This window comes from Echinops telfairi, unplaced genomic scaffold, assembly GCF_000313985.2.
Source record: "Echinops telfairi isolate 266 unplaced genomic scaffold, ASM31398v2 ScPeMD7_18;HRSCAF=68, whole genome shotgun sequence".
Lineage (NCBI taxonomy): Eukaryota > Metazoa > Chordata > Mammalia > Afrosoricida > Tenrecidae > Echinops > Echinops telfairi.
The window spans coordinates 45231912-45255641 of record NW_022103915.1 but is presented as its reverse complement, the minus strand read 5'-3'; the positions used below and the strand labels follow the sequence as shown (position 1 = coordinate 45255641).

At 41.2% G+C, this 23730-nt stretch overlaps 1 protein-coding gene across 3 annotated transcripts in view; it reads left to right on the top strand.

Annotated features, from left to right (window-relative positions):
- The window catches only part of SLC38A6 (solute carrier family 38 member 6), a 69836-nt gene extending 47470 nt beyond the window's left edge, over positions 1–22366 (top strand). For 2 of the 3 annotated variants that reach the window (XM_045288198.1, XM_045288199.1), the window contains 11 exons: positions 5710–5792; positions 6887–6945; positions 13501–13566; positions 13927–13980; positions 16127–16206; positions 16576–16676; positions 19080–19204; positions 20568–20712; positions 20834–20928; positions 21122–21231; positions 22082–22366. In XM_045288198.1, coding sequence (XP_045144133.1) covers positions 5710–5792; positions 6887–6945; positions 13501–13566; positions 13927–13980; positions 16127–16206; positions 16576–16676; positions 19080–19204; positions 20568–20712; positions 20834–20928; positions 21122–21202 — 889 coding nt within the window. In that variant the 3' untranslated portion in view covers positions 21203–21231; positions 22082–22366. Of the gene's footprint in view, positions 1–5709; positions 5793–6886; positions 6946–13500; positions 13567–13926; positions 13981–16126; positions 16207–16575; positions 16677–19079; positions 19205–20567; positions 20713–20833; positions 20929–21121; positions 21590–22081 lie in introns of those variants that run through there. The other variant, XM_004698635.3, reaches the window with a different exon arrangement.
- The last annotated feature ends 1364 nt before the right edge of the window (positions 22367–23730 follow it).

The window sequence follows — 23730 nt, the reverse complement described above, 5'->3', positions numbered from 1 at the left end:
GCATGATCTGTTATGTTGTTTACAACTGCACATGTTTTTAACAACCTTAGCTTGTTTCAAATGTAATGATTATTTCCGTACTTTGGATTTTAAAGTTTTGAAAAGCATTTGTTAATGACTAATCATACAACTTGGTCAAAATGCAGGTAAATTACCAGTTTTTATAGCTTAATAATGTAAAAGAATGAAGAAACAAATGTTATGGTAATTAAAATAAATAGGATAGTTTTGCTCTAGATAGAATTACATAACAGTGTTTCTTCTTGAAGGTCAAAATGATATTGATATGCTTTCATTTCAGCATCTAATTTACAATGAATTTTGCAGTTAAGATCTTTCAAAGGTACTTATTTTCTAGGCTATCTATGGCATTTGATGTGCCTTTGTGACATATAAACCTTCATAATATTATAATTTCAAAAGTTGCTATTAGAAGTCAGGCTATAATACTTCCATCGAACTTATATATAGCTGCATCTAAATTTCTCATAGAATAACTTTTAAATCTGTGGCTATTAAAAGTTGGAAGCTCTCTGTTAACATTTAATGATCTTGTCAGGGGGATATGATTGACACAATTAAGTTGTCTTGCATTTGAGTTACATAATTGATATGGGATGTGAGTAAGATCCTAATTCAGAACATATGATACTCTTGTCCCATTCCATTCGAGAATGAAATTAAAGCAACTTACAAATCAAGTCTGGTTTTCATTAAAATATGGAAAAAAACATCTGCATGCCAAAGCATTTTCAATACAGCTAAGGGTTTATACTCCATATTGCATACTTGGAGCATTTTTATCATCTAGGATTAAATCCACTGATCAAATAGGTTTTCTAGGAAGCACAAAGCTTTTTGCTCTAATTGTCTGGCTTAAAGAGAATGTATACTTAGATCATGGTAGGAAAACAGAAGTTCTGCTAGATACTGAAGACTGCCTCCACTATAGTTTGGGGGGGAAATATATAGTTAGTACATCCTTCTAAAATCTGGACTTTTTAAAATTTAATCAATGCTTTTTAAGATTGAGTTTTACTGATTTGCATTTCTCACGCTGGGGTTTTTGTTTGTAAGTTTAATCATTTCTGTTCTTTGGACATGATCCATTGCTAAACACAATTCAGGTGGATGTGACCTGCACGTGAATCCTAAACTCACTTTACTGTGCATGACTGGATTACCTCTATTGTTCAGAACAGTCAAGAAAAACAATGTCTTTCTAATTGGCTTGATTAACACAAATTTTAAAGGATAAGAAATAATTATCAGTAGACAAATCAGGAAAGAGACATTCTGTTTGCGGGTAAACTTGTGTTATGTTAGGAATTTAAAGCCCACCCCTGTGAAGAGAGTGTAAAGTACAATCCTGAAGGACTGGGGCATTCTGCGAGGAGTAGAGAGTGCTTCTTGTCCACCGCTCCGCTCACCCAAATCCTCCTGCCCTGGCTGATTTTACCCATGTGTGAAATGCCCTGCCGAACCCATGGTCCATCTCTAAGCTGTAAGGCCCCGTAAGGATGGCCCTGTTTGCTCTCGAAGTCCGTGGCTCGTTCGAGTAGCTGCTGGGAGGCCCAGTCTGCACTTTGGGAAACTATGCGGCCTCCACAGACATGAATGAACTGATTTCTGAAATAGGGTAAAGAAACAGTTCAGGATTTTGAAAAATGCCCCCTTATTCTGATACCAAGTACAGAAGTGTCTTTGCGCCTCGGGGCTAGTGTGCTACTCTTGCAGCTCGTGGATGGAAATTGCTGGGGTGCCCCTCGGAGCCCTCTCCTCCTCCTGGCACCACAGCTGTCTGGGCCTGACGCTGGGTCCCAGAAGGAAGCTGAGCCCAGGTCTCGGCCAGCTTCAGAAATGCAGTGGCCAGGCCTTCCTCAGTGAGGGACATTTTGACGTTCCCATTTTGATTTTTATTCAAGAGTGACTGGAAGGTCAACATTGAGTATCATTTTATATTGCTAATGTGTGTACTCGCAGGGCCTCGCACATACCAGAAGTTGAGGGTACGTATGAATCTGCAGACTGCTGCTTCAGGTCCCTTTGAGCTGGAAACACTTGTGCGAAGCGTTCAGTTTCTGACACATCGTTTCCTAAAGACGTGAATTAGGGCGAGAAGGAAAAAGTAGGAGCATGGTGATTTCTGCTGCTGCTTATTCTGTTAAAGAGGAAGATGTCGACACCCACTAGTAACGATTAAAGTTATTTTGGAAAGGACTTCCTCACAAGTCAGGGTGTAAAAGATACAGTGAATCCTAACAGGCATGTTTGAAGCCAGGGATTTCTGTGTTGAGGAAGACCTCCTGATTTACCTTGGCAGTGGGAGATTTTAACTGCCTGCTAGGAAAGGCAAAGAAGGATGCATTATTGCAAGTGGAATTCTGAGAACGTCGCTAAGTGGCTTGGAAAAGTAGTCCCCAGTATCCTTGTGAGGAGCCCTGGTGATGAGGGGGTGTACACGTTGGACTGCTCACCTCAAGCTAAGGACAGCAGTTTGAAACCACCAGCCTCCCTAGGGGAGAAAGGTGAGGCTCTCTGCTGTAAAGAGTGCCAGTCTCGGAAACCCGCAGGGGCAGTTGTCCCTTGCCCTATAGTGTCGCCATGAGTCAGCATCGAGTTGAGGGCAGTGAGATTTTTGCTCTTTGTTTTTTTGTTTGTTTGTCTGTTTGTTTAGTCTCCTTGTGAGTCATTTGTGAAGTGAACCCAGGGATCTGAGAGAAGCGAGTGGCTATAGCTCCATGGACCCCCTCTAAGCCTGACTGTCTAGTGGTTGTCCATGCAAATGAAGAAAACAGGCTCCCGTTGCTTAAGATGAGACTTCAGTATTTTGTAGCAAACTCTTTTCCATTTTCATATGTAGCTTTGTCTTTTATGGAACAAGATCGAAGTTAGCTCCGATCTCTCACACTGTCTACTTCAGCATTGGGTAAGGAATGTACACGTAACTGGTAACCAGTATCAAAGTCTAAAAGTTTGTGACCAACATACTTTTACTTACAGATTTGTTTTGATTCAGTCACCCCCATAATAAAAGTTCTCCCACAAACTTAAAAACAAAGCTGGTAATCCCTATGGATCTTTAATGCCCCCAACTTTAATTTTAGCAGGAATTTTACTTTACTATTGAGAGTGTGTATATACCTGATATATGTGTATGTTTCCTTATAAAAGGATTATAACTACATTACAGAAATTTCAGAAGAGTATCATTTTATTATTTCCATTGATTTTCTCCCTTGGGCCCCCCCTGACTTTTTTCACATAATGAATAATATGTCATTAGCATTTTCTACATTACTGAATTATCTTTTTTTTAAACTGTGTAACCTCTTATTGACCTAGATATGAGAGTAAGTGAAAAAGTATTGCTACAAAATCACAGAAACCTTTGTTAAACAAAAAAATACCCGAAGGTGAAGGTCTCCTCTATTTATCCATGTAGACTTCTGAAGGCAGTGTTTGCACCTCTCTAACCTGTCCCTCAATAAGTGTGCACTCTTCAACCTACACCGTGTCAAAACAGCAGTTTTGACATCTTTATTTAGTTAGTTAGTTTTGGCATCTGAGAGGCACTCAGATTGGGTTCCTTTCCAATGTTCTTTGAGCGTCGGGAACAACAGCAACATTTGAGAAGGGCAGGATCAGGGCTGTAGGTAAATGGATTGTTAGCCAACAAAATTCCTGTAGGGAAGCTCTTGCTATCATCAGAGAATGAGCTGGTGCATTGCTATGATGGGAGAAACAAAACCCAACCCAACCTTACCTTTCTCTCACCAGTGCACTTGTCAGTTTTCTTAACGCTTCCTCCAAATAAGCCCCTATGAGCAGCCTGTATTCTTCAAGAAAATCTAGCAAGAGTGCCATTTTGTACTCCCCCAAAACAGTTGCCATTAACCTTCTGAACTGACCTCTGCCTTGAACTCAATTGGTCCAGCAGAGCGACTCAGAAGCTGCTGTTATGATTGATTTTTTTAAGACACCCTACCATGACTAAGACAAGTGTATTATTAATAGAATTTGTCTTCAGCCATTCATGGCTCACAGAAACATGTTTAAACATGCTTTGTTTGGAATAAACCTGTGCACATCTAAGCTGGAACTATAGTAGCAATACTTCCTAATTTACCCTCCGAGGTCTATGAAATTTACTGCAAAATTCATTGGATTATTATACCTGTAAAATGTTCTCGTTAATGATTGTTTCAGAGTTTAAGATTGTTGTGGCCTTATACATTTAAATTATTTCTACTTTTCATTATCTTTATTTTTAATAAGCATCTTTTTATAAAAATCTTTGTTCTTGTTGCCAGTTGTTTAATTTTTATTAATATTTTGTGTTAAAGGGTACAAATATTTGAAGGCCTTAATATCTAATGCCAAATTGACTTTTAGAAAGGTAACTTACACAGTCTGTCCTCCCACCAATTATTGTCTTGTTTTTATGATGATGTGGGTTTTAGTTATTATTAATGTGGGAAAATGTCCATGAGATCTCCCTGAGTTAGGAAAAAAGATATGACACGCTTTGAGTATCCTGGAATTAGTGTCAGTTCCGAGCCAGGGAAAAAAGAAGAAAAAGAAAAGAAAAAAGATATGACAAAATAGTTTATATAGTATGATCCTATTTATGGAAATTATACACATGTGGCTTTGAGGAATTTGTATCAGGAAGAATGCCCACCTCCTATCTGTGCTGAAGAGATTTCAGTGGCATTTATTTGGGCTATTTTTCTGTGGTTATTAAATGATTTTCACAAAGTTTTTAAAACCACTTTCAAGAGGAATTGTGTTTTTGTAAGATGGAGCGAGATACCCTCAATATTGTTGAGCGACTAAAACAATCATGGTATAATCCTGCTGTTGTCTACATAAGATACAGAAAACTCCTAGCCTGTTTCCCAGAGAGGGTCTAAATATCGAAGGAAATAGCATCCGAGGGAGCCCTCCATCCTCGATCTTCAAAGACACTCTGCTGTCGATTCTCAACATCGACATATTGATGGAAATATTGATGTGTGTGCCTGTGTACTTCGTGGTCTTGAGAGCTGTTTTGAGGCTCATTAAATGGAAACCTGAAGTCTGCAGGGTAGGGGCCTGTAACTGAAGAGGGTCTGTCCTGGCAGTAGGACCTTGATAGGAAACCCAGCTCCTCATAGGTCTTGGACAGCCTCAGCCAGATCTCTCCAGCATCCCTCAGAGACAGTCTGCAGCTCCAAGTCGGCTCCTGGGAGCACTAGTCCCAAATTCCCACAAGGCACACTTCCGAACTCTGGGAGTCAAGATGAGAAAAGCCAGATGACTCTGGGGAAACAAATGGATTCTCAGAGCTTCGTTGGGGCTGTCTGAGGGGCCCTCTGGAGACAACGGGTCACTTATTCTCACCAGTTTTATTCACGCCTCATCACTTCTTACCAACATCACCACTTACCTTGTTTTTAAAGATGTGGTCATTTGGTCATTGGAAAAAATGTTTTAAAGAGTCACATGACTTTGACCTCTTTCATGTAAATTTTCAAATCAGTCTTATAGGCTCTCACAAGAATGCATTTCAACAAAATGAAGTAGGCTTTTCCTAGTAGATGATTGTGATGGTTATAGCTTATGTGTGCTTGCCTGCATGTGTGTGCGCACACGTGTACAATCACACATGCACAAGCACAATCCTAGGGAGTCTTGTGCCTAAACTTGAACTTTTTTTCCTCACAGATCTTGGTATCTTGATGGACAGACACTACTCTTAATTATTTGCACGGCCATTGTGTTTCCTCTTGCGCTTCTTCCCAAAATAGGTGAGTCTTTTTAAAAGAAGACATGATTTGTTGAAAGGCAAGAAGATATTTAGGGGCTCTTAAGCACCATCGTGTCATATATTCAGCAGTTGTGAATCATTTTCAACTTGGCCTTATGCTAGGTGGTGCAGCCTTTGGCCCTGCCCAGTCAACCGACCCTTGGTTTGCAGTAATCTGCCCCACTAAATAAAATCTTTACCAAGGAACAGTAAAGAGCAGCCCTTGCTTGTGGGGGGAGGTCAGATGAGCAGGCATTCTCCCCACTGAAGGCAATCAGTTGTCTCATCCCTCCACAGGGGTGGGCCTGCTCCCTGCCTCTGGGGACAATGGACAGGCTCCTGTAGGAGGAGTTTTCACCCTACTGATAATGTTCCTATGGAGACCCAGAGACCACCCCCTAGACCACCTTCTCATTGCTGTGTAACCTATAGTGCAGCTCCTCCCTGTGATGTATGTCTCTACGTGTAATTAGTGGGCTGGCATGCCCCCAAAAGGTATATAGGCATGGGGTCAGCAATATAGCTCTCCCGCTCTCTGACTCTGAGCTCCTTGCTGCTCACTCCCTGGTCACTCCCCTCTCCCTTGTTCCCTTACCCTCCTTCCCTTCCCCCTCTCTCCACGTGGACCACCAAGCTGGGCTGAGGTGAGCAATGCTGCCATATAATGTGCCTGACTGCATTATTGTAATATCTCTCATGCTCTCGATGACTTTATATCTCTCATGCTCTCGATGACTTTAATATAATACTTTTATATCTCAACCGTACAATTGTGCATTACTGAACCCAAAAGTAGTATTACTGAACCAGTGAGTTCTAGCAGCGGGTGGGGCTGGCACCCCACCCCTCCGCGTCACATTTTAATTTAATACTACACTTCCTGACAGTGTACCATTAGTGGTCAGCCAGTTCCAATTCTGCTCGACAGAGCTACAGAAATGATCTGTGACAGATAGCTGGAATGTTGTTCTTCTGAGCCCTAAGCCCCAGATACCAAGCACCGTAATAGAAACCATGCCTGGCATGTATAGCTTTAGCTGTATGTTAGGATCACTTTCCTTATAAATTGCTTTTTATTTTCCTATTATTTTACAGGCTTTCTTGGCTACACAAGTAGTTTATCATTTTTGTTTATGGTGTTCTTTGCGCTTGTGGTAAGTTTAAAATACAGTGCCTTGCTTATCTCCTCACTAAAACTGGGCTCATTGTGTAAATGTCTCTCCCCTTCCCCCTTTTACTCTGGTGTTGGGAGGGTTATCCTATTTATTTCACTGTATCATTAGAAGTACTTTTGTCTCACAAAGTCCTTTTCCTTCATTTTATCTCTTTTGAAATGGCTTACGGGTAGCCTTTCAAACACAACATCTCTAGAGAGGGGAGCAAAACAAATTCTGTTAAAGCGCTTGGTGTTGTATAATTTTTTGTCGTATAGGTGAGTGTATAAATATTGTTTCTGTATTATAGCATCTATGTGTGCGTGTTTAGGCATAAGAATCCAACCTATAAAACCACTGTGATGCTGGCCATCCTCATTTGTAATCCCCTGTTCCGTGAAAGAAGCAGCCCTGGTGGCAGAGTAGGTCCATGCTGGGCTGCTACCCTCAAGGTCAGCAGTTTGAAAACACCAGCCACTCCTTAGGAGAAACATAAGGCTTTTGACTCCCACAAAGAGTGACAGCCTGGGAAACCCACAGGGGCACTTGCACGCAATCCTCTTGGGTTGCTATGGGTGGTAATTGACTCCATTTCTGTGAGTTTTGAGGTTATTCCATTAATGAAACTAGAGTTTGGGGGACGTAGCTATTGAGGTAGACTAATAAGAACTAGAATGCTTCAGTTCTTCAATTTGATCTAATTCAGCAGCGAAAACTCTCATTAAAAGACAAATGCTATTTTTCTACATAGAGAATGTTTTGTCACTTTTTAACTAGCTCATCATCATTATAGGAAAAAATCAGATGGTTAATTTAACTTCTTGTTATGTTTACAAAACAATTTATTATAAAGATGAAAGGGAGTTGAATTGCAGATTTCCTTTTAGTTCCTGTAAAATAGGTTTTAACCTCTAGAAGACAGTCTTTTTAGTGTGAAATTTTTCAGGGTTTAAAAAAAAAGGAGAGAAAAGCTTCCCTTTCTTTGCATAGCATTTTACTCCACAGTCAATATTTAAATCTCAAACCCTGAGTACAATTAAACATTTTGAAATTGCCAAGAAAAAGTATATATGTATATGTACATACATATTCATTTCATAAGCATGTTTAAACTCTCCCTTTTTATAAATGTTTCTGTATGATAGGAAACTGCCATCTATTACTGCAAAACATTCTACTCATAGCTAAGCCATATGATAGTGGCAGATTTCAGAGCTGTCAAAGCAATCTAGAATATAGTTAACCCAGGAAATAAAACCACTTTAAATTACTTAAATGTGATATAGACCTGTGTTAGATTGGATTGACTAGAGAAACAAATCCAGGGAAACTCATGTATGTATAAGAGAGAGCTTTATATCAAAGAGCAATTGTATGTGTATGTGTAAGAGAGAGCTTTATATCAAAGAGCAATTGTAAATTGAGAAAACGCCCCAGCCTAGTCCAGATGAAATCCATAAGTTCTATATTAGCCCATATGTCTGATATTAGTCCATAAATTCCCCTTTTGACAGACTCACATAGCCACTCACAATGATACCAAATACAGGAAGATCATAGGCCGATCGTGAAAAGACTTGTGGATCCAATGCTAGTGGAAGCAGCTCGGCTCTGGTGCAGAGTCTCCACATGGCTCCTTCCAGTGCTCCCAGTGTGGCTCCTCAATGCATCTCCACGTGGCTTGTCAACAGGAAGGGGAAGTAGAGGAAGTGTGAGGCTCACCTCCAGGAAGAAAGAGGATGTTCCCAGAATTCTCAGAAAGCCACACCCACAAGGAAGCATCATCAGGCTATGACCTGATTGACAGGCTAGACTCCACCCCTTCACTCTTTTTAAAAATCATTTTATTGGGGGCTCTTATAATTCTTATCACAATCCATACATACATCCATTGTGTCAAGCATACTTTTACATTTGTTGCCATCATCATTTTCAAAACATTTGCTTTCTACTTGAGCCCTTAATATCAGCTCCTCATTTTTCTCTCTCCCTCCCTCCCCCTCCCTCATGAACCCTTGATAATTTATAAATTATTAATATTTTGTCATATCTTACACTGTCCAACGTCTCCCTTCACCCACTTTTCTGTTGTCCATCCCCCAGGGAGGAGGTTATATGTAGATCCTTGTCATCAGTTCCCCCTTTCTACCCCACCTTCCCTCCACCCTCTCGGTATCACCATTCTCACCACTGGTTCTGACGGGGTCATCTGTCCTGGATTCCCTGTGTTTCCAGTTCCTATCTGTACCAGTGTACATCCTCTGGTCTAGCCAGATTTGTAAGGTAGAATTGGGATCATGATAGTGGGGGGAGGAAGCATTTAGGAACTAGAGGAAAGTTGTATGTTTCATCGTTGCTACCCTGCAACCCTGACTGGCTCATCTGCTCCCCGCAACCCTTCAGTTAAGGGAGTGTCCAGTTGCCTACAGATGGGCTTTGGGTATGCACTCTGCACTCCCCCTCACTTACAATGATAGGAGTTTTTGTTCTTTGATGCCTGATACCTGATCCCTTCGACACCTCGTGGTCACATAGGCTGATGTGCTTCTTCCATGTGGGCTTTGTTGCTTCTGAGCTAGATGGCCTCTTGTTTATCTTCAAGCCTTTAAGACCCCAGACGCTATATCTCTTTTTTTAAGACCCCAGACGCTATATCTTTTGATAGCCGGGCGCCATCGGCTTTCTTCACCACATTTGCATATGTACACATTTGTCTTCAGTGAGCGTATCAGGAAGGTGGGCACCCACTGATATGATTTTTTGTTCTTTGATGTCTGATACCTGGTCCCTTCTACCCCTCATGGTCACACAGGTTGGTGTGCTTCTTCCACCCCTTCTCACTCTTAATATCCTCAAGGTGACATGAGATTATGTAACTACCATAAGACCTGTTCCTGGTTTCAGTATACATAAACATGTATATCCTAATGAATGCTCTTAAAACTAAAAATAACAACTTAGTGTTTGCATTTAATCATTTGTTTATCAACATTAAAGTTATTGTCCTCCACGAAAATTGTCTGTGACATGTATCTTACAAATTAGCGAGTTGAGTATACAGGATCCACAATGAAGAGGAGAAACAAATAAACATCTCCATCATAATTGAGAAGCATGGCTACATACATGTCACAGAAAGCACATGTAGGTGTTGCAAGGTACCATGGGCTTGTTTCTAACTTACAGCAACCCTGCACACCGTGGGAGAAGACACGGCCTATTCCTGCACCACCCTTGCATCGGCCATGTGTTGATCTAGCATGTGGAAAGGCATTCTGTTTTTCTCTGCCCCTCTACTTTACGAGGCATAATGGCCTCTAGGGGTTGGTTCGGCCCGATACACATGACGAAATCTCACCATCCTTGCTTCTAAGGAGCATTCTCAGGAGTATCCTGGTTCCAACACATTATTTGTTCTTTTAGTAGCACGTAGTATATTTGATATTCTTCTCCAATCCAAGGGCATCAATTCTTCTTTGGTTTTCTATAAACAAAAACCAAATTCATGGCCATCAAGTTGATTTCAACTCATAGCAACCCATAGGACAGAGTAGAGCAGCCCCTGGGGGTTCCCCTGACTAATAATTCTTTACAGAAGTAGAAAGCCTCATTTTTCTCCTTCAGACCAGCTGGTGGTTTCAAACAGTGACCTTGCAGTTAGCAGCCCAATGCATAAGCACTATGCCACTAGGGCTCCTATGTAGAAGTAATCTCATCTTCATAGTGGTCTTGAAGCAGGTGAGATGCATTGATGTCTACTGTAGTTTTCATAGTATTCGTTTCCATCATGACGGATACTTGATGCAGAATTCTACTCTAACAGTCATATGGAAATAATAACTGCAGTCTGCATTCATTATAATGCGCTACCAACAATCTGTTCAGGTTATTTTACCTGTGAGCACAATTTAAATTTGAGTTCCAATGGGACAATGAATTACACTTTGTATACTTTAAAGCTATTTTTAATTGGCTTATTTATTTTAGAATCTCTAAGTGTTAAATTTTAAAATATACAAATCCAAGCAAATCAGAACTAAGGAAGGGGAACAGCACTTAGAATTTCTGAGCTCCACTTTTGCATAAGGTCTCTGCTCATTTTCACTTATGGCCTTTTGCAGATAGAACTGGACTCTCGAGGGTCAGGGGCTGGTTTTGTAGAACTTGATCGACAAGCCTTTCTTGCGAGGTCTCTCTAGGTGGACTCAAATGGCTAACCTTTCCGGTAGCGGCCGAACGTGTGAAGCATAAACTCGGCAGTTTGAACTCACCCAGAGATGCCTGGGAAGACGGGCTTGGTCATCTGCTTCCAACAGGTCACAGCCTTGGGAACCTTATGGAGCAGTTCCACTCTGCACACATGGGATGGCCATGAGTTCGAATCCACTCAGTGGCATCTCACTACAATAAACACAACTATTCAGGGGCTCCTGGTACATGGTAAATTCATGCAAACCAAACTTACTGCCATTGAGTCAGTTCCCCTCTTAGTGACCCCCTATAGGACAGGCTAGAACTGCCCCTGTGTGTTTCCAAGACTGTAACTTTTTTTTTTTTTTTTTAAACATTTTATTAGGGGCTCATACAACTGTTATCCCAATCCATACACACATCAATTGTGTAAAGCGTATCCGTACATCATTTCTCAAAACATTCTCTCTCCATTTAAACCCCCGACATTAGGTCCTCATTTTTCCCCTCCCTCCCCGGAGTTGAAAGCTTCATTGTCTCCCGTGGAGTGGCTTGGTTGTTTTGAACTGCTGACCTTGTGGGTAGCTTGCCCATTGCATAAAATCCACTATGGTAAGGGCTCAGTAAATGGTTCTTGCCACCACCACCTGTGCTAAAAACAAAGCTAGTTGCCATTAAGTTAATTCTGATTCATGCCTTGTGTGTCAGCCTAGAACTACATAAGGTTTTCTTTTGTATTTTTTTGGAAATAGATTACCAGACCTTTCTTCCAAGTTGCCTCTGGGTGGATGAACTTCCAGCCTCTTGGTTACCAGCTGAGCTCATTAGAAATGGAAATTAATTGATGAACCTATAGGGACAGCAAGTAGCATAAGAGTTTTGGAGGTGGGGGTGGGGTGGGGCTAAAGGGAGATGATGCTAAGGAGTCCAAGAAGAGAAAAATGTTTGGAAGCTAATTGTGGTAGCAGTTGCACAGTCCTGCTCAATATAATTGAACTGTGGAATAAGATATGTATTAACTTCTAATTAATAATAAAATAAATCTATTTTTCAAAGAAAGAAATTTAAGGTGGAGCAGGGCTATAAAGAGAAACCAGTAACAACTGAACTTCTCAGTCCCCCCCCCCCAATCCTCATTCTGATTTTTAAAACCTATCAGGAAAGCTTGTGAGATTTGTTTTATTTTCTTTTGTTAAATTGATCATTTACATGTATTTCCTATTAACAAACCTGACAATGGCAAAGCAAAGGTACCTGTTTATCTGTACCTTTCCCTCCACTCCTTGGTGAGGAATTCAGAGGGTTTTAATTAAGGGGCATTCTTTTGTTCACTCATCAATTTAATCCTAAAAGCATGTATTTTCCTTAGATTTGCCTTGTTCCCTTGTGACATTGTGATGGAATTGGTGAAAACTCAGAATAAGGTTAATACCAACTAGGAATCAGCCCAGTGTTTTACTGACTCGGTCTCCAGCAAAGGACGACTGCCACCTTCCTTTCCCTTCGCCTGTGTGTGCTGGGTTCGCCGGCAGCACACGCTTGTAGAGCATGTGTGTCCCTGAAACAACAGCAGCCACAGCTCAGGTCTAGGAACAGGATGGCCACAATTAAGAGTCAAATCCTGGAGCGTTTTCATTGATTATTTCTGGGAAACAACAGCCCTCTGGGTTTCTTTTAATGTTTTTGTATGTTTTTTTCTCCCCCTTTCCAATTTATTTTTACCAGCTGGTTTTTTCCTAGCTATGTACGCTTCTTCTTAGCCAGCTTTCTCCCCAGTCACCAAAAATAACAAACCTGAATTTGGTGTGGGGGAGTGTTTGGGACAGGGCCGCCCGCACGTAGAAATCACAAATCCCCAAGTTCCCCCTTTGCATGAGGGTCTCCACTTCTTTCTGCCTGTGACCTTTTCCAAAACAGCTGTCAATATTTTACTCTGCTCCTGCTCCCAGCCTGCAAATGACCCTGTGCACACACTGCTGCCACTGAAAATGGTCTGTCTTATTTTGAGTTGGATTTTTTCTTTTCCTTTTTCAATGCCTCGTTGCTATTAGAGTTTTACATGTTGACATATGAGTACGCTCGGTCGTTACTGGGGGGAGATCTCCACTAACAGAAATGTAAAAAGAAAAACCAAACACATGACCATATACGTTCATTCTTCTATTAAATCAAGATCCCTGTCTCATTAGCTCTGCTTTAATATAAAAGTGGGGGAAATCTTATGAGCAGAGAATCTTCTGTAAGCATCTTCTTTGTTATGGTTTTAGATTTATGTGAGATAAAGCTGCTCTATTAGTAATCAGTTTCTTCTCATACATTTTATAAAAAAATAATGTGCATGCTGTCTTTATTATATTTTTATAGGTGATCATTAAAAAATGGTCCATTCCTTGTCCTCTGACATTAAATTACAGAGAGGAATATTTCCAGGTAATAGCTTATTTTTCTATGCTTTATAGTTTAAAGTATTGTAAGCTATAAAAATTATATGTATTTTAAACCCAGACTAATAGTTTATTTCTGATTAATGAAAAGTAATGGTGATTTGCATTGGGGAACATTGTTTGGAAATATTTGAACACCTAGGTGAAATACCATAACTACTCAAGTATAAGCCGAGTTTTTCAGCACATTTTTAATGCAGTTTTTGTGGTGAAATTAGGTGCCTCGGCTGATATTCAGGTCAGTTTGTACTCAAGTGTATACGGTACTATGCCTGTCATTTTGGTTGATGTACTTGGACTTTTTAATTGGTGTTGGTTTCTCTTTTCCCCTCAATCCTCTTAACAGATTTCAAATGCTACAGATGACTGTAAACCAAAGCTCTTTCATTTCTCCAAAGAGGTGTGTAAGTTATTAACAGATACTTTGGGTTGATTTTTTACATTTCAAGTTTTAAAAGATTTGTGTAATAGGGTCTCTTAGGCCTTTGTACCTGTAACTAATTAATTTTCATGAAAGTGTTAAGTATAGGGCTACCTACCAGAAGAATAATATTATCTGACACAGGGTGGCCCATTATGAAACAGTCAACTCTTTTTTATTTTTGGCAAGTCTTTAAATGGAACCTGTTTTAAATGGGCCGCTGCTTCAGAGAACTGATTTACTGAATGTCTGGTCTGGCCAAGAAGGTCTTGTCTGAATACAGACTTCCTGTTACTCTCTGGACTTGTAAAGCTAAATAGTCAATTATATCAAAAATCCCTCCCTTGTGAGTAGAACCTTGGGCTGTAACTAACCGACCTCATCATTGGATCAGCAGATTGAGGACCGTTAGTATGCCTTCTGGCTGCCTTTCCAGAGTTGAAATTTCCAAGACCTGGAGCAGAGAAGAGAAAAACAAGTCACTAAGGCCCTAGAGAGCCTACTTTCCATCCACAAACTGGAAATAGCCGCAGAGCCCCTGAACATCCACAGAGACAGGACCTGTGATCTGGACCTCTCTCTGCTGTACCGTTCCTCTTACACTTGTTGATTGTGCAGGAAAGAGATCGATCGCAGGTACTCTCTGCCCTCACAGCTCTCTTGATGTAAAATGTTAGTGTGCTCACTTCTTCATGCAGCTTTTCCCTTCCGATCCTTCTGTCTGGGTAAAGATCTGTACACCTTGAAGATCTTGGGAGGGTCATTGGCCAGCCAGCAAAGTGATGCATGTATGAAGCAAAATGTGTGAATTCAACTCTCATGTCCCTAATCCAGTGTCAGGAGACACTGCAGCTTCCCAGCCTTCCTCGGAATCTTCAGAAGTCTCTAGGCTTCCTGTCCCCAGATGAGGCGGGACAACCATCTGGAACTTCTTTTGCAAAAGAGCCTAAAGTTAATTCTTAGATGGTGTTGGGGGTGGGGCTGGACTTCCTCCGACAAAGAGCGAAAGTAAATCCCCACCATGCATTTTGCAGACAGTATTTTTCTTTAGGTGGTACATTTGTTTGTTCTGTCACTTCCTTTAGCTCTTGTTAAATATTAGAGTAGAAGGGAGGAAAGGAGCAAAGGGAAGAAAGAAAGGAGTGAAAGAAATAAGAGGAAGAAAGAGACCCATGCTGGATCACGAAGAATTAATGGCTCTTGAATGGGTGATGTTAATTCTCATTAAGAGACACCATAGAGATGCTAGCAGCATGAAAGGGATTCCTATTTTTAATATCCCCTATAGATTAAAAATATTAGAATATTTCCCTCTAGATCAGTGGTTCTCAACCTTCCGAATGCTGCCACCCTTTCAGACAGTTCCTCATGTCGTGGTGACCCTCCCAACCATAAAAGTATTTTTGTTGCTACTTCATCACTGTCATTTGCTACTGTTATGAATCGGGTGACCCCTGTGAAAGGGTCGTTCGACCCCCAAAGGGGTCGCAACTCATAGTTTGAGAACCGCTGCTCTAGCTGAAAGCTGGTTTGAAGTCCTTATTTTTGTTCAGGAGAATGGAATGTTTTAAAATTGTGTACATTAGGAAAGCGTGAAATTACAATAAGAACATGTCTAAGTGGTATTGTGTTTATCTAACCTAAATACCATTTATCCTCATACTGAAGTTATTTTTAATCTGAACCAAATAACATCAAATAATTGGTGTTATAGATAAGCCCAAACTGTGGTTTGTTTGGATGAAATAAAAACGCCAAGCCCAGTGCCGTCAAGTGACCCCAGCTCACCACACCCAGGGGTGAATGTTTATCTTCCATCTGCTTCTCCAACTTCATCTGTAACACAAACCTGTAGTGTAGTTAGGAACCGCATTGCACTGTGGGAAAGGAGCCAAGGAATATTCTGGCTTGTATAGGCAAGCCAACAATTCCAGCAGACATTTGCTGTTGGGCCATAACTGTGTCCCTCTTAATAATAATTTTTAAATCTTACAAAGACATGATTCATGAAAGATGACATAAATGTAACCATACTGATTTTTTAAAAGATTCTAGCTTATTGTCCGATGAAACCTTTCTTTCAACAGAGTAGCACTTAATAATGTCATCTCTTTTTATCCTCTAGAGTGCTTATGCCATACCAACCATGGCGTTTTCATTTCTCTGTCACACCTCAGTATTGCCCATCTACTGTGAACTTCAAAGGTACTGCAGCTTCCTGGGATATTTTAAATATGTGAAGTATGTCTTGTTACCCCAGGCCTTCAGGTTGAATGATGTTCTCCTTTATGAGTTCGCTTTCTTGGCACTAGATGCTAAACATTAGTTTTTCAAAAACACCCACAGAAGGGAAAACTAAAAACAAATAAACCAAGAATTAATTTTGTTCAAGTTGAGAATGATGTCCAGAAATGTAGTATTTGTGGTCATTTCAAATCAGGGAGTCTGGTGTATTGCTATGACTGACCTGGGTCTTGAATAAATGAGATATCCTCTTGGTTAAGTTCAGGGACATTTGTTTCTTTAGATATACATCAGATCACCGATTATGCTTTTGCCATGTTTGTCTTTTAGCCCTTCCAAGAAAAGGATGCAGAATGTAACCAATATGGCAGTTGCTTTAAGTTTTCTTATCTACTTTGTAGCTGCCCTCTTTGGCTACCTGACTTTTTATGGTAAGTGTGTTCTATAATTGTAGATGATACCGCCTTGTGTAGATTCTTATAGAAATGGTCTCACACCTCAGTTTGAACTGCTTCTCAATAGTAAATCAGTCTGTACTGGCTGTCAGATTACAATAGCGGATACTGTGGTAGCTCCTGGAGCCTTAAAGAATTGGCTTCCCCTCTCTTACCAAGGTCAAGCAAGTTCAAGATTAATAACTTCATATGAATTTCTAAAACACCTTCAGTAAAACTTCAAGCTGAAGGGCACTCATGTCTTTCCACAATAAAATGTTTAATAATGATTGTATTTTCATTGAGAATTTGACACATTAGGGGACTTTTTATATGGGGGCAGGCATCTTTCATCTTAATTGCATATAAATAATTGAAGAAGAGACTTCATACTGGATGAAAGTTACATATTTACATAGGAGACCTCTGCCTTCAGGCAGAATCATCACAGGATTCAGCATATGTGTGTGTTTGAGAATGCACTACTACTTGCTTCTTACATTTTTAAAAAGTGTTCTTTTATATTCATAAAATAAAACTTACAATGTCTTTCTATTTGAAAAGTTGCCTGTTTAGTATTTTTTCACCCCTTCCGATAAGAATCTCAAGCCAAAGTAAAATTTAAAACTCTAGAACAAGAGGGGGAGGAAAAAGTAGCTCTTATTTAATTTGCAAATAAGTTTCTTTAGTTTGGAAACAAGAAATCACAGCACAAATCATACTCAGCTTGCCAGTATCTTCCTCTCTTAACCACCCTTACCATGAGGATAACTTGAGGGGATAAGTTATATGTAAAGTACCTGTTACAGTACCTGACATACAGCAAGAACCAGAATCCGGTTGTTGTTGAGCCCATTGGACGCTGTGTGCCGGCGCAACACGGTGCTCTGTAGGCTTGCAGTGGCTGGGCGCTGGGAAATGGAAGACCAGGCCTGGGTCCCAGGAGCCTCTGGGGGTCCTCTACACACAGGGCTACTGCTGCTGGTGTGTTAGCATTACTGCTCTCAGTGCTATGGTCGTCCAGGGATTTCACATGCTCTACTGCTTGCCCCTGCATCTCTCTTACTGTGTTAGCGAAGTTTAATTTTAATCTGGCAACACTTTGTTATCATGCGATTTCTTATCATGGAATTTCCTACGAGTGAGAAAGCTACAGTTGCACTAGATGCCCTTTTCTTGCTATTTCTTTATTGCCCCAGGAGTAATAAAGGCTTCCACTAGTTTAAATCTGCTCTTGCATTAGCTTTCATGTGTCATGATGCTCAAAAACCCTGTCGGACAGTACTGTATTGTAGGAACTGGACTCGGGGCCCCTTAACACCAGCAACAAAATTCATTTATTAAAGCACAAACTCATCTCTCCCCAGGAGAGCAGTGGTGGGTGAGAGGTGGAATTCTCTCCTTCCTGGGGGAGACCCGTTCAGTTCCTGGCCAGTGCACCTGACGCACAGCCCCCCCCCCCCCCCCCCCCCCCCCGATGGCCGAGGCTCGTGTGTGGCCCTGGTGCCAAACAGGTCTCAGTGGAGCCTTCAGATTGGGACTGATCAGGAAGAAAGGCCTGGCAATCGATTTTTGGAAACCAGCCCATGAAGACCCTGTAGGTCACCAGTCTGATCCCCAGTCAGTCAGGATAGGGTCGCCATAAGTTGGGGTCGGACTCAAAGGCAGCCCACAGCCACAGAAGCTGCCCCAGCTTACACTGCCATCCAACACTCTTGCCCTTTATACCCCCATCAGGGTTGGGGGAGACATTGAGAAGGTGGAAGAACATCCCGGGAAGTGCCCGGACACAGCACAGTCAGCTCTCCACGCCCGTCCCTGACTCCTGCTCCAGCCGCTTCCCTCCGACCACATTCACTCTCTTCTTTTTCTCTGAGAAAGAGAAAGGCCCAGCTGACTTGTCAGCGAAGCAGACCGCATATGCAGAACTCGTAGGGGAGTGTAGTAGTGAAGCGAACACGTGAACTTGGGTTTACAGCACTGCCACTTGGGATTCTATGATCGTGGTCAAGTCATGTAATCTTCCTGAAGCTACTTCTCTATCTCCTATCATTCTTGTGGGGATCACATTCAATAATACACTTGAAAGCACTGTATAAACAAACAACCTACGTTTCTAAGATCTTGAGACGATGGAAAGGCTTTCAAAAGAGAATATATATCTCTACCTATTCCTTACCATTGAGGGCGAGGCTGGGCCTGGGCTCCTCTCTAATTTATGTGGCGGGGAGAAAGAAACAGGAAAAAGAAGGCTGTAGGTTTCATAGGCTCTGAAAGACTGTGGAGTTGGTACTGAGATTGCAAAATATAAAAGCCACTTGTGCAAAGGAAAAGAATTTTGCTATTGTTGCTGTCTTCATCCTTTCTAATGTGACCCTCGTTGTTTTTCCTCCTTGACAGACAAAGTGGAGTCAGAACTACTACGAGGTTATAGCAAATACTTGCCACATGATGTGGCTGTCATGGCTGTGAAGTTGTGCATTCTCTCTGCCGTGCTTCTGACAGTCCCTCTCATCCACTTCCCTGTAAGTGCCCTTCCAGGGGCTGTGGCTCCGTGTAGCGGTTCCCTAATATGGCAATACTAATTCTTTGCAGACTTGAACGATGGAATCACATTTAGTTCTGTATATCTTATTCATTTGTCGAGTAATTGATCAAAGACCTCATACTCACATATGGCCCCATGAAAGCACAAAAATAACAGCGAACCACTAAGCTAATTTGTGCTTTTTGAGATCCAGTTTAGATTTACGCTCTCCCACGGCATTGTTTCCAATTTAGAGACCATAAGACTTCTAACATTTGGGGTTTGGTTTTTTGATTTGTTTTTTTCATTCCCTCCTCCCCCTTTAAATTCTGCATTCTGTTTTCAAAAGAATGTGCATGAAGAGTAAAAAGTCGAGTTAGCAAAAATCAGCTCCTGCTGGTGTATTGTAAGTTTATTTTCACATATACATTCTCGTTTAATCTTCATTAAAATGGTGTGTTTGCTCTGGAACAATAATTTAAGGGACAAAACAGATGAACATTCTGCTGAAATTATTATATAGAAGAATGTTAAGCATTTCTGAGAAAATAGAAACAAAGGCTTGGGTGTGGAAGTGTCTGGGTGGATGTTTTAACTCTCTAATGGGGCCTTCTGAGTGCTTTGCCTCCGTGCTGTGTGGATAATGGTGCAGCAGTAGCGGGAGGGGTGGGGGAACGCTTTCTGGGAAAACAGGTTTGGGGACATGACCTCCGGCTTGCCTGCCTGAGCGATGAGAAGTGTGTGAGTGGGTTTTCAAATTTCCATGCTGTGAAACAGACGCTACCAAATGAAGTAGTGAGTGGTGTGTTTCTGCCCCATGGCGTACTTTCTTCTCGGTTTTGATTTTTGGTTTTTCTGCCAGGAGCTCTGGTGGCAAAGTGGTTACGTGTTGGGCTGCCAAACACAATGTCAGCAGTTTGATACCACCACCCACTCCGAGAAAGACAGGACTTTCAGAAACCCACAGGGGCAGCTAGCTGTACCTTGTCCTAGAGGTTTGCTATGAGTCAGAATTGACTTAACGGCAATGAGTTTGAGTTTGTTTATCAGTATAAGTTAATGCCAACGATGATGATTTCATCACACAGTGTTGTGGTTGGTAATTTCAAAATGTTTGCAACCTACAGAAAATCTGTGCAAGAAAAGCCTCACAGAAGAAAAGAAAACGCCTGTAGAATTTCATCACTTTCTCCGAGGCTCACACAGAGAGCCGCATTTCTTAGTTTATGTGTCTAGACCCTTTGATGCTATCTTTCTAGAACCTAAAGTTTAAGAGACAAGAACGTCATCACCGTTTGGGCGGCCCTGTTTCATTTGACCCACCCCCTTTGCTGACACCCATTTCCTTCTCTATTGTACAGGCCAGGAAAGCTTTAATGATGATACTTTTCTCCAATTTTCCATTCTCGTGGATTCGCCATTCCTTGGTCACGCTAGCACTCAATATAATCATCGTTTTACTTGCAATATATGTTCCTGACATTAGAAATGTATTTGGTGTGGTGGGTAAGTTTTCTATTTAAAAAAAAATCTACATCATGAAATAGATAACCTGGAAAAATTGTTACCCAGCCTCACATTTAAATCTAGTAACACCCTCTTGTTTACCCCTCCCTCCTGCTTCAAGGAGCCAGCACATCGACCTGCTTGATTTTTGTCTTCCCTGGACTGTTTTATCTTAAGCTCAGCAGAGAAGATTTTTTCTCATGGAAAAAGCTGGGGGTAGGTTGAATGATTTTTCTCCTAGGAATCTCCTACTTTAGGAAATTGTTTATCATCATATATTAGGTATTTTATCTACATCAAGAAATATTGTTATTTTTATAAAACATAAAGTGTATTATTATGATGGGTGGGGTGTTAAAAAATATTCTAATTGTTTTATTCCTCCCCCCACCAACTTTTATTTCCGCAGGCTTGTGCTTTGCTCATCGTTGGAATTTTGATTGGAACGTTTAGTTTAGCGCTCATCATTTTTAACTGGACTAATAAATGAAAGAAGTATTTTTCCATGTTTTATGATGAGTAAGTGGCCATTAACTTCAAGAAGAATGATTCTGGAAGATGTTTGGAAGGAATCCTCTTTATATGGTCTAACGTTTCTATAAGAAATTAACAGAAAAGCAGAACAAACTAGTATGGAATAGGGGAAGTGGGAATATAGCTGTTCTTGTTTTGTTTGTGCTAAGATAACAAAACACTTGCCATTTCAATATTCATCTAAGAAGCAACCTCAGTGTGCTCTGAAATATATTGCGACAATCTTATGTTTGCCTGTTCGTTTTGATTTAATTTGCTTTTTTTATTGTTTTAGCATGTGGTGTGTTTGTTTTCTGTTTTAGGGAATTCCGTGTATTAAATACATATAGAAAATTGCCTCTTACCTTGTAGGTTAATGTTGTCAACATCGACCTCTAACAGCAATCTAATAGTAATGGCTGTTGCACTTGGTATCTCGCCCTGCCCCCAACTCCTGTTGAGAACTCGGTGGATTTTCCTCTGTTGCTCATTATATGATAAAACTGTGGCAGTGACTGTGTATTTGAAAGTTCTCTTGCGCTTTTTCAGTTTGTCACTAAAACATGATTTATTTTTGGCAAGCGGAGACAAATCTTGATAATTTAGATCATATTTTGTTTGAGAGTTTTAAATAATTTTCGGCTTCCCCCTGACATGCCTTGTTACTGGTTGGAAGCCAGGAGCTCGGCGTGGCTCCCGGTGAGGGCACGGTAAGGTAGCTTCCCAAAGCTTGGTGGATCCGTGAATATGTAATCCTGTCCGGGTGCACAGGGAAGGTAGGGGATTGCATGCAAAGTGATCGTTTGCATATATGAAAATGCATATCTTTGCAGCTGCTCTTTTGTTTCCCGCTTAGGAAACTGGGACTGAGAAATCTGAAAGCTGAGCTGCCTTTTTTTGGATCAAGATAACTTCCCAGGCAACTTGACAGCCCCGTGGTGTAATGGAAAAAGCCCCTGTTTTTGGATCGGAACAACTTGAGTTCAAATGTCAGTGAGCTCAGACATACTGCTTCACCTCCCTAAACCTCAATTTTCACATCTATGAGTTGAGTTGATACTCACTGTATATCAGTGGTTCTCAAACTTCCTAATGCCATGACCCTTTAATAAAATTCCTCATGTTGTGGTGACCCCCAACCATAAAGTTATTTTCGTTGCTACTTCATAACTGTACTTTTGGTACTGTTATGAATCCTAATGTAAATAAATATCTGATATGCAAGATGTATTTTCATTGTTGCAAATTGAACATAATTAAAGCATAGTGGTTAATCACAAAAATAATATGTAATTCTATATTGTGAAATATTTATTTCTAATTACAAATAAATGAAATTTTGTCTTGAAGCTGGTGTAGCATGGGTAACAGTCCTCAGGCCAGGTACTCATATGTGGGTGTATCTGCATGCGGGTGGACCCGCCTGGAGATGGATCAAGGAGCGGTGTTTCTATGGGAAATAATTTGTTTTCCCATGGTCTTAGGCGACCCCTGTGAAAGGGTCGTTCAATCCCCAAAGAGGTCGCGACCCACAGCTTGAGAACCGCTGCTGTATAGGCTTATGTTGTGAGGATGGGTTTGTATCAGTTCATACAGACAGGCCAGGCCAATAGAGGAAGTGTTCATCCCCTTTTTCCGATCTCGTCATCGGGACTCGCACAGCGAACTTCTTTGACTGAAGGGCATGGAGTCCATCTTGAGTTTCGTCATCTTCCGTCTTTCACAAGCTGCTGCCATTAGCCTTTCTCTCGCCTTTGCTCACAGGGCAGGGCCCCAGGTGACAGTGTAGTGCTCCCTGCAATTCCCCTCCACACCTCCTGCTCAGTTCACCGGCAAATGCCCTCCTAAAACTGGGCATTCAGCAAGCCCTTGAGGATACAGCCAGGCCTGGCCTTAGAAAGTGCTTCAGGTCAGCTCAGCGCAGCTCACCAATCTGATACAGTGTTTTTCTTATCCACTTCTGGGTATGAAATTATGGATCCACATACAAACGGTTCAGCTGCTTAAATAAATCCAACTCCAGTAATCCTAAAATAACCCTAAATCTGCAACAGATGCAAGGGTGCCCCTGAGCAAATGTTAAGTATGATGACAGCTGGGCATCAATTCATACATTTGTCGCCTGCCCATAGAATAGGATCATGGGAGATTTGACCAAGGGACAAGTAACCTCTTGAGCACTCTGCACTACACTTAGTTACAAGCAAAAGACGTTACTGGTGGAGGCATTTATTTTAATTTTACTCTGACATTCTGCCTAACCTAGTTGGCTGTTTGGAATCACAACCGGCCCCAGGAGAAGAGGAGGGGATACAAAGGTGGTAAGAACAGTGGCCCCTTTACTTTCACTTTTATCAGGACGACCCAGAACTTTATCCAGGTACCCCTCAGCAGTGTTCCTGCGAAATTTGGGTGCCTCTCTATGAGCTTAATGCTCATAATGTATTGGGTAATTACTACTTAAAATACAATGAAGTAAAGTACAAAAATAGATGCTTTTTAACA